At 36.6% G+C, this 12,156-nt stretch overlaps 1 protein-coding gene across 1 annotated transcript; it reads right to left on the bottom strand.

The window, feature by feature from the left end:
- Nucleotides 1-10,048: 10,048 nt before the first annotated feature.
- Nucleotides 10,049-11,569, bottom strand: LOC149546003 (uncharacterized). The gene has a single exon (XM_089793877.1). The coding sequence runs from the start codon at nucleotides 11,567-11,569 to the stop codon at nucleotides 10,049-10,051; it is 1,521 nt and encodes a 506-aa protein (XP_089650003.1).
- Nucleotides 11,570-12,156: the final 587 nt, after the last annotated feature.

Raw genomic sequence — 12,156 nt, 5'->3', positions numbered from 1 at the left:
TTATTATCTTAAGTTTTATTAATAGTCACACATTTTCTTTAATTATCACTTATTTAAAACTTCCTCTGCCAACCCTATGGGACTAAGGTCACCAGGCTGCGAGATAGAAGCCCCCTCCATATGCTACCCTACCCTACCCATGCTCATCCTATGACAAGTGCCCGTGGGCATGCATACTCTCATCCCAACTCCAATGATCATAACTTCTGGCAAATCCACGAAAGATCAGGCCTCGCAAGTCACCCAACAAATGTACGCGTACGTACTCGTGTGTGGCGCACCACCATCACGAAGATCATAACACAAGGACAGGAATGAGAACACAATGCAAAGAAAACACCCAACTAAAAGCAACACGGGAAAGACAGATTCTACACGAATCCCAAAGCCAAATAAAATCATACATCATGAAATCACTCAATCGGCCTCAATTCGAGAGTATGGATTCTACATGAATCCCAATGATGTAACAAGACCAAACATCATGAACTCACTCAACCGGCCTCAATTTGAGAGTATGGATTCTACACGAATCCTAGCGTTCACGAAACAAAAGCAAAGGTCTAACAAAAACCATAACAAGTATAAAATCACTCAATCGATCACAACGTCGGGAGTACGGATGCAACACACATCCCAATGCAACATAAAAGTGCAATAGTGGTTTGATTAATATCCAAATGAATCATCCAGGTCTACGAACCACAATGTGCCAAGATAACCTGAAAAAATAGGGTGGCACGCAAAATGAGGTAAAAATCCCAAATTTTTGAAAACTTTCAAAATTAAAACCCATTTGGCCTTTGGGTTCAAAAACCTCAAAAATCCAAAAATAAATGGAATCGGACATCGTATGCAAAAACGGCCAGCATAACGGCGTAAAATTCCAAACCCTCATCCCAAAAAATAGGGAAATGTTCATACCCGCCCAACCGGGTAGAACTAGCATACAGAAATGGAGGGGAACACTAGTTCTCAGCCTCCAAACAAACAGCTACCAAAAATAGAAGCAGAAACGGAGCAGAAACAATAAAACAGGAAAGCCCTACCTCACAGCCAAAAGGGCAAAACGAGAATCTGAACCATAAAATAAATATCTCGCAGAAGTAGCTGAAAATCACGGCAATCCAAGGTTTCCCCGAGCTAGATCCAACGAGCCCAACCTCGCGATGATCCCATGCCCATAGCTCCCACAATGAACAAAACAGTAAGTCCTCATGAAGAGGATTTTCGGTTTTACTCTCCAACTTCCCAATTTGAAAGTTAGAAGTGAGGAATTAAATTCCTTTTTGGATACTTAATCACTTTTCGAGTGAATAATCGATTAGGGAAAATAACCAGCCAACCTAGTTAAACTCTGAACCGACCTAAATGAAAACAAGCTATTCATATAAATAGGAATTCATCTATGGAAAAGCTGCCAGAAATTAAAAATAAATCAATTAAAAGGCTCGAAAACCCAAAAAACACAAAAATCACCTAAACAACTTTCGCGACAATGCGAACCTCTAAATGCACAGACACACTTACTAGTCTAATCACATAATGCAAATGAGTTCGGATTTAATAATCACCAAAAGGTTTAATTTAAACACTTTAATAAATGATACATCGACCATATAAGGACGACATTGATAAAATATGAAAGGCTGAATCATTAACTCCATGTGCCACTGCCAGGGATATAATCATGCACACTAAACAACACGATCAAGTGCAATTGCATATAATAACATAGCCGAAGCAATAATGCATTAAATCACCTAATTTAACCATTTATTTAATTATATTAAAATAATCTATTTACATTACTCACATTCGCATAACAACGCAGGAATGAAGTAAATAACCATAGCATTAAATCCATCACATAACAAAATCAGAGGTATGTCCAAATACTAGATAACCAAATATCATCATAAAATACACTATCATCTCAAAATAGCATCATCATGCAATATGATTAACTAAACAGCATAGTAGTCTAAAATCCATGATACTGGAATCAAAGAGTAACATTTGACCCTCAGGTCATCTCAAATGTAAATCATCACATGAGTAACAAATATCTCTCTAATCAGAAATGTAACAAGGTAAATGTTTGCAGCACATAACCAAATAATCTCACATGAACAATCCATTTAATTACTTACGCATTAATAATGATTGATTACTCTACATTAAAAAGGAATTCAAAAACATATAAACAACCATAGTCATAAACATGACTAACCACCACTACAGGAACCTAGTCCCGTGTAGCATGGTAATAGTACACAGTGCAATCTCTGCACACATCTCAGGGTAATCATAGAACAACCTCATGATACCACATTGATCCTAGTAACCACTGGCACAAACCTCAATGAACCAAAAATCACATCATAATCTCAAAGATCAATCAAAAGCATAATCAATGCAACTGATACAAAATATAAATCCAAACACCTCGATGGTGTAGACCACTCAGGGTCACAATCATGATCCATCACAACAAAAGATCAGCAAGGGTGCATCCATCGGGACGACTTACAGAAGTCAAATGGGAGAGGCACTACACATACTAACTTTTGTTTTCCTATTAAAGATAAGTATATTAGGAATATGGGGCTGGTTGACACTTGGATATGTTGATGATGTGTTGTACTAGTGATAAGTTTATCATTGATGACAACATATATGTTTGAGTTCATGATAGACAGAGATTTTGTACATCACAAAGGTTTATTGAGACAACAAAGTTAGCATAAAATAGGTTAAGTTGTATGAGCTTAAGATTGTGTTCATTTGTGAGTCTACATGATACATCTATGTTTGCATACATTTTTATTGAGCATTGGATGAGTTGAAGTTCATTTGGTAAAGATTGGTAGCAGACCAGTGTGTAGGAAATTCTATCAAAGATAATTGTTGGTAAATTGGTTGTATCTTATCTATGAAGTTGAATTAACATGAGAAATCTTGGATAATGATTTAAGACATGTTCATGATGCTATTTTTGTGATAGCATATCTTGGAGATTATTCTAGAGAGGTCACAAAACCAAAATGTGTGATATATTTTACTGGTAGTTAATTGGGCTAGTGAAACATGTTGAACTTTATTGAAAGAAATGTTAATTGTATTGTAATGTATGGGATCATAATTTTCATAATTTTATTTAAGCTTAAGAAGGAATGTATTCCTTAATGAGGTCCTATGCAATCATTGTATATTGGGAAAACCTTAACAGGCTGACATAATTACTTATTTGGATAAGGTATAAAGGAAAGATGTTTTCCTTGGATGTATTGAATCACATTGTATTGTTCTTATGTGGATGTGATCAAAGGATGCAAATTTGATCACAGAAGAAAGGAGATAGAGTAGGATTTGAGATTTTGACTTGAAAGGAATTATATTGGTAATTCATTTACAATAATGATCAATTTAGCTATTTGATTTCTTGTTATGAATATCTACTCTTTATTGTTGACTGAATTAGTTTGGGCAGTGAGTTTTATTGTCTATATGCAAGCCTTTAATAGGGTTTGAAACTTCTAATAAGGGTTCAAGGTATCTAAATATGGATATCTCCTGTAACTAAGACTTTTTTATTGATTGCATTGCATTTGGATCCTAACATAGTCATGTCCTTTCACAAGAAACATCTATATTAGTACACTATCTTGTGGGTGTCATCCACACTGGGGTTTTCTCTCTGAGTAAGAGTTTCCCTAGTCAAAAAATTATTATTTCAATATTCATGATTTATATCTTGTTATGCTTCATTTCTTTGGTTATTGAAGTTGGATTTAATATAAGGTTAATTTTCTCCCAACTAATTCAACCCCCCCACCCTAGTTGTGTGGGTGGAATTTACTTTATAACAATTGGTATCAGAGTATCAGGTCTTCTTTGATGAGGAACTTAGAAACTTGATGAGATCCTATTGGTATAAATAAGTATTTACTATTTACACTTCACTTAAGTTTACTTAGGTTAATGCATTATTTAATTATTTATTAGTTAGTCACTTAGGAGTATGCATACTCTTGTGAGTTGTCATGTTGACAACACAGGAGTTAGCACTCTAATTATGCACATGGTGTCTACAACATAAGAGTAAGAATTTTTTTACAAAATCTCTACATGAGAGACACCTTATCATGCTTATCCTCTCATTGATGCACGTATATTCATGCACAATGGAGGACGTGTGCTTATTTATCATGCTTATCTCCTAGTTCTTTCCAGAACCATTCTAGATGCATCTTAGAGGCCTTTATATGTAGGCACTCCTAGTGTGTATGTACATGCTTTGATGTTGTTTGAGATATTCATTCTCATATTGATCATACTCTTTTGGTCTACTATTGTGCTTGTGCTTGAGTTTCTTGATCTTGGGTGATTTTTCCCTAAGGCAAATTCTTACATGATATCAGAGCTTCTGAAGATTCTCTTCACATAGTCATTTGAGACAATTCTTGCTTCAGCACCTTGACCCAGATCTAGAGAATCTACAGATATTGGGAGTGTCTAGAACCAAAGCAGACCTCACCATTACATCCATAACATCAATTCAGTGAAATATGACTATAAATTTTCCTATGTTGGGCCATAGTCAAAATTGAGGCAACATTTTTTTTGCAAACTGGCAACCCAAAGGCCTGATTTGCAGAATTGGTATGATCATTTCAGATCTAGACATTTAATTTTCATATCTACATTTTTTTCATCTACATCTCTACAATTTTTTTTGGATCTGCATTATTTTCTAAGAAATTTTTGGCCATCAAGCTAGTAGGAGAGATTTTTGCAGGTGAAGATTGAAGCTTGCTAGTGCAAATTAGATATTTGCATCACATTCAAAAGGTTAAAAAATTTCCAAAATAGATTTTGTTTCATCCAAATCAGACATATGAGGCAAAATCTAGAGCCATTTGATTTTTGAAGGTGCAATATTAGCGATTTAGGAAAAATAACAATAGAAGTGATTTTCAAATAGTGATATCTCCCTCATACAAACTCATTTTTTCGAGCAATTTTTTTTGTTTTGGGGTAGAATTTTGTGATCTACACATTCGTGTAGGTGGTTTGACATCTTTGTTTCTAATATTTTTTGCAACTAAAAAATCTCAATTTTTGCCACTTCAAATGCTTAGTACAGGCTCATTTGGACACATAATCATATTCCATTTTTTTGAAAGTTAATAATTTTTTGTCTACTTTCTATATTTGTAATCAGATTATAGGTTTTGTGGATAGAAACATTGCTTTCAAAACTAGGCCCTAAATTGGCTATTGTAAATGCGCTAAGTGCCAAATCATACATTAGGAAGGGTTGATTGATTATTTCTATATTTTGGGGGGTGCATACATTTATTGATCTCATGGGGGAATTTTGTCATATATGTCAGTCTGGCATAAGACCAAAGTTGACACCGAGAAACTATCAGAAATGGAGTGCTTTAATCATTGATCATCTAACAGAACATAAGGAAGATTTTCCTTATCTATATTTGAAGATATTGCCACCTAATCCTAATTGGGCAGATCACCTTCATCTTCTTATTCTCTTTATGTATAATAGTATGAGTAAGGAATCTTTTTCTCCTCTTCGTATGGCAAGTTTTCCTCATGATGTTTGGATGGCTCTTTGAGAAGCATATGGAGATCTATGATTTCCTCCATTTCTAGAGGACATTCTATCTTTAGTAGCTTTAGTAGTGGTTCCTTCAACTCCATATGAGATCACACCTCCTGATGCTCCTATTGCTACTACTGATTGAGTTCTAGCCACAGATGCTCTTGATTTAGTGTAGTAGGATTTACTCTATCTTCCCACTTTAGCTTCATGGGATGACTTCCTTCCAGATATTGCAAGTATGTTCATGGAGTCTCACATTGAAGATGTAGGAGACATCATCAATGATATTCATCTTCTCTTTGTTGAGGTGAATACTTCATCCATTTGCACAGTGATATGTCTAGTACAGTAGGGTACACCCAGTCTTCTAGCTCTAGCATCTGCAGATGACTTCTTGACAAACATTGAAAGTTTGTTTGTGGAGTCCCACATAGAAAATTTGGGAGATAGCATTGATCATATCCATCTTCTTTGATGAAGCAAATCCTACTCCAATTGTTGTGATAGCTCAATCTAACCCTCTTGTCCATTCTCTAAATGATCAATCTTCACAAGTTGATATGATTGTGGATCCTTATGTACAATAGTTGCAAGAGGACCATTTATCATTTGAGAAGACCATTTGTTCTTTGGGATAGGTTCTACATTCATCCTTGCTAGATTTTCACTCATTCTTTTTAGTAGTGTTGGAAAGGGTACCTATCAGTATTGACACGAGGACAGTTGATCAGGTTTCAAGACACCATTTATCTTTGGGATTCTTTCTACACATAGGGGAAGAATCACACATGTACCTCTATCATTGTTTCTTCCAAAGGGGAGGAACATTATTCAGTACTCATGGACCAGCTTCTACCTTGTAGGAGCTATCACTAATCAGCTTCTACATTTAAGGGGGGGGACTACCTTTTATCCTTCTTCTTCTCATATTTCTCTATTGTATATACTTGATGTATGTCATAATGGGGGGTCTTGATTACTCCATCCATCCATGCATCTTGTTTTTTCATCTCTTTTAGGGGGATGGTTTTTCCCATGAGGTTTTCCCTCTTTCTCTACTTTATGAGATATTTCATTTCATTATTTACATGGCTACCTAACATGGCCTAGTACCCATGACCCATCATGCAATTCATCATAGCTTCTGTAAGCTTAAATGCATTCCCCTAAATTGCACTTAAGGGGGGGTGTTGGTGTAAATAAGTATTTATTATTTACACTTTACTTAAGTTTACTTAGGTTAATGCATTATTTAATTATTTATTAGTTAGTCACCTAGGAGTGTGCATACTTTTGTGAGTTTTCATGTTGACAACACAAGAGTTGGCACTCTAATTATGCACATGGTGTCTACAACATAGGAGTAAGCACTTTATTTGATCACATGGTTCTACAACATCTCTACATGAGAGACACTTTGTCATGCTTATCCTCTCATTTATGCACGTATATTCATGCACAAAAGAGGATGTGTGCTTAGTTGTCATGCTTATCTCCTAGTTCTTTCTAGAACCATTCTAGATGCATCTTAGAGGCCTTTATATATAGGCATTCCTAGTGTGTATGTACATGCTTTGAAATTTTTTGAGCTATTCATTCTCATATTGATCATACTATTTTGGTCTATTGTTGTGCTTGTGCTTGAGTTCCTTTATCTTGGGTGATTTTTCCCTAAGGAAAATTCTTATAGATCCATGGTATTCTAGAAGGAAATTATAAAATTTTATGTAGAAATATTTTGACATACTTGTTACAAGGATTCAAGATATAGACCAATGGAGATCACTAGTCAGATAGGTAAGAGAAAGTGTTAGCATTGATGTCAACATAGACTACCAATGAATGTATGATAACTGGTAAAATAAGGAATGAATATGATCTTAATTTAGTCACACGAGGACATGACTAGAGTAAGGTTCATGCAAGATTAGTAAAGTTAAGTGGTCTTCACAATTTTACTTAGACAAACTATGCTAAGTATAATTTGCAAATAAGCAATGAGACAAGGCAAGATGATAACTTGATGAGACTGATAGTCTCATGGATAGGATGAAGGGGAGTCATCAATATCAAACACAAAGGCATGTAGCCCATGACTAGACATATCATAGAGTGGGTGAATTTTTTCTAATACCTCAAAGAATGGTGGATAAGATATCACATCGAGCTTCAATGGGAAGATGGGAGGGAGAATTCTTCCAGCAAGTAGTTTGGAGTCACAAAGAATCCATGATTTTCCATGTCTATAAAGTACACTTGACACATGTTACCTTTGAATGTGGTGCAAGGTGTAATAACGAGAACATGTCTAACAAAGACAACTGAAATCAAATTTTAAATTCACAGATTAGGATTTAAGAGTGAGGAAACAAGGAACATATATAGTTGTTTATTTATTTATGAACAAGTGTTGATTGCATATTGAGAAGTTGGAATTCCAGTGAGCTAAGTTGAGTGCAATTAAAAGTGCAAAGAAAAGAAGAAAAGGTGAAGATAGAGTGAGGGAGTTGTATTTGTGAGTAAGATCTAGTGAGCCAAACACACAGAATGCAATAGTGTTGAATTTGCAAACAGGTCCAAGATTATAAAAATGATCTAAATAAAGATAAAGTAATAGCCATATTTGATAAATCAAATATTATTTTTTTCTCTTATAATTACAACAATAAATTTCATCGTGGGTGAACTATAATAATCTTTTGTATCAAACCCCCTATCAAGGTGACACATTCATTTGTTTCTTAAGTCCTTTAACCAATATATCTTTAACCAATTAAAGACTCTAATAGGTCTTCATTAAATCCCTTATCTAGGTGGTACCTAGCAATGTCTTTGTAATTTTTTAATAGGGATAAGATCTTCACTGAATATGTTCTAGGCGAGTGTAATCTTACTGACCATCACCTCATGATTATGGTTTTTACCCAAGTTAGGTTCCCACAAGATAATTTTTTATTATGTGATGTTTCCTTTCTTTGATGAATAATTTTTTAATTATGCTTTAATCTATTGGGCACTAATCATAAGTATCAACACATTAGTTAAGTGTCAAAGTTTCAAGTTATTATAAGTATAATCATTAGATTGTGGATCAATAATTTTTAGTGGAGCCTTGATCCTCTAAATATATATGTTTTACCACTTGAGGGAAAGGGAAATATAATGAAGAGGGAAGCATCAAAGTTTTGCAAGGAAAACTATGTCCTATGGTGTGGAAAGATGAAGCTGCATCTCAGAACCTTGGAAGATGCATACAAGAATCATGTCAAGACAAAGTGCATTCAGCCTGCACCACTACTTGATGCTAAATAAACAAAGGAGAAGAAGTTAATGTCATTTGATTTCCACAATCCATTAGTAATATCATGAGAATTTCTGGAGTTTGATTGTGCCGTGATTTTTAAGCATCAACGTTTCGGATCACACACAGTGATCCATCATCAGGATGAGGAGTGCAAGAGAATAGAGAAAAATGTAAAGTGGCAGATTGGAGGGAGCAAAGAGATTAAAAAGGAGGAAGAGAGGGGGGGGGGTTTAGTTGAGGTAGCACACAGATCGAGTTGGGGGGGGGGGGGGGGGGGAGAAGAACTAGGATTCAAAAAATTAAATAGAGGGCATTTGGTGAAGAGGAGAGAAGAGAATTGAGAAGAAAAAACAAAAAATTAAAACTTAAAAATTCAAAATTGAAAAACTAAAACTAAAACAGAACAAAAAAATACTAATTTATACTAATAACAAAATAATGCAATAAAAAAGAAAAATAAGAATTACGAAATTAAGAACAACGAAGTAAATATATATAAAAGTGGTAAATAAAGTTAAAAAACTAAAAAATGAAAAAAAGGAAAGAAACAAAACAAATAAAAAAACCAAATAACGGGGTGAACAAATTTTTAACAACAAAAAGAAATAAAAATGAAAAACTAAACAAAAAAGAAATTAAAAAGATAAAATAATATAAAATGAAATAGCTTTTAATATTACTGAAAACAAAATGTTGCAGTTATAAAGAAATAAAAAACTAATGTATATATATATATATATAAGAGGAAAAAAACTAAAGGAAAAAAAAAGAAAGAAAAAAGGGGGGGGGGGGGGGGGGGAAGTAAAGTAAAGAAAACCTGAAAGAAAATGAGATAGAGTTTGAGCACGAGAACCTGAAAGAAGGAAGAAAATCCAAGCCCAACAACCAATGAGAAAATAAAACTCGGGGGAAGGGAGAGAAATGGGGAGCCCCAAAGAGGGAGAGCCAGACACCAAAGAGGAATAAAAAGAAGAACAGGAAGGAGCAGGGGACTGCTACTGACCAGCAACCAGCACCAAGGGGACAAAGAGGAAAAAACAAAAAAAGGAAGAAACAACAGAGGACGAGCGCAGATCGCGAGACTAGGATCGATGGCACTTGGCTAACATCAGAAACTAGGAGGGGTTTAAGGTCCATCCCTCATCCCTATTAAGGTTTATGGGATGACCATTGATTTCAATTGCTTCCTTAAGTTTCCTCTTGAAATAATTGTCCTCCTTAGATAAGAGACGAGCATCTTCCAGGCAGATGTGATGCTTGGTGGTAGATGAGTGTTCAGCTAAGGCTGACTTTTGAACCCTATCATGTCTGATGTCCGCACTATGCTCCTTGATACGAGTGCTAAAGGAATGACCGATTTCACCTATATAAGGCATACCACAAGAGCAAGACACTTTGTAGACTCCTGATTCTAAAAAGACATCATTGGAGTCTTTGAGTGCAGGGGTCCGGTTTTTTATCCTATGCAAGGTTTTGAAAGCCACCCGTAAGCCTTTTTTACTCAAAATCTTGGCAAGCTTTTGCGAGACACCATCAACGAAGGGAAGAGACACAAAGGAGGGGGGTGGAGAGGGATTGGGTTTGGGAGCAGAGAGGGATAAGAAGAAAGAACGAGCTTGGGCGAAGGCCTTCGAAATCTGTTTACTGGAGTACCCATTCAGTTTGAAGACTTGGCGAAGGTGGGTAAGCTCCAGATTTAAGTGGTCATCATCACAAATTCTGTGGGCCCTTAAAGCCAAGGTCTTAAGGATGCCAACTTTTTGGCTGGGATGGTGATGAGAAGAGGCATGGAGGTACAAATCAGTGTGGGTGGCTTTTCGAAACACCCGACGACCTAGAGATCCATCAGATTTCTTAATGAGTAACACATCAAGGAAGGGTAACCGGTCATCGGATTCAAGCTCTTTGGTGAAAGAAATGCAAGAAGAAATACTGTTAATATGCTGGTGAAACTCCTCAAGTTTCTCCATCCCATGGGGCCAACATACATTGGTGTCATCAACGTACCGTTTCCACCATTTTGGCTTGAGGGGGAAAGAACTAAGGGCCAGCTCCTCAAAATGCTCCATATAAAGGTTAGCAATCACCGGGGAGAGAGGGGAGCCCATGGTGACACCATCTACTTGCTCGTAGATGACCCCTTGGAAGGAAAAGAAAGTTGATCTTAAGCATAGATCAACAAGATTGGCGATCTCAATGTTAGTTTTGCTCTTCACCACTTCAACAGCATCATAAATAGGAACCTTGGTAAAGAGGGAGACCACATCAAAGCTGACCAAGATGTCATTTTTCTCCAGCTTGGTATCTTTGATTAAATTAACAAAGTGGGACGAATCCTTGATGAAAGTCCTGGAGATGCCCACTAGGGGGGAGATTAACTTGGCAAGATGAGCGGCAAGAAGGTAAGTGGGGGAACCTCTGGTGTCCACAATGGGTCTGAGGGGGACGCCTGCTTTGTGAATTTTTGGGACACCATAGATGCGCGGGGTCACCTCTTTGGAAGGTAAAAGTCTCTTCTTGGTGCCATCATCAAACGAAGAGGAAGAAATGGCTCCTTTGACCCTCTTGGAGATCTTGGAGCAAGGGTTAATGGAAAGGACTCTGTAGCTACCCGAATCAGAGAGAAGGTTGGTCATTTTAGTAACGTAGTCCTATCTGCTCATGATTACAGTAGCATTGCCTTTTTCAGCTTTTACAAGAATAACATCATTATTATTCAAAAAATTGCTGAAAGCTAGAGACTCTCTCCTAGAAATGTTGCGCTTCGGAGGTTTAGCATGTCTAAGTGCAACCGCACAATCTTGTCAAATTTCGTCAACCTCATTGTTAGGGAGCGAGCATATTGCACTTTCAATTTCCACTAGGAAATCAACACATGGAACCTCATGGGGGGCTAGCACAAAATTTAGACCGCGCTTAATAAAGTTAAAAGTAAGCGGGTCAAGACAAGCATTGGAAATGTTGACCACTAATTTGTTCTCCCAATCGGAGATGATGGGGACCGAGTGCAAGCTTCTGACCGGGCTGGAGGGTGGAACTGAAACCACCTCAAGAGGGGAATTGTGAAGGGGGTGTGAAATCCCATTAACCAGGCTGGGGGGTGATGCAACCCGAGGGGGGGAAATGCTAGAGGGATGAGCAATCTCGTCACTAGCTGGCAGAAAAAGTAAGGAGAAGAAGATTTTGTTGATATCTAAGCCTATGTCATCTATTAGTGTACAAA

The sequence above is a fragment of the Cupressus sempervirens genome, chromosome 7 (assembly GCF_028749045.1).
Source record: "Cupressus sempervirens isolate cs-2001-9-10 chromosome 7, ASM2874904v1, whole genome shotgun sequence".
In the NCBI taxonomy this organism is placed as follows: domain Eukaryota; kingdom Viridiplantae; phylum Streptophyta; class Pinopsida; order Cupressales; family Cupressaceae; genus Cupressus; species Cupressus sempervirens.
Note: the sequence above shows the minus strand (reverse complement) of the source record. Positions and strands in the feature narration are given on the sequence as shown.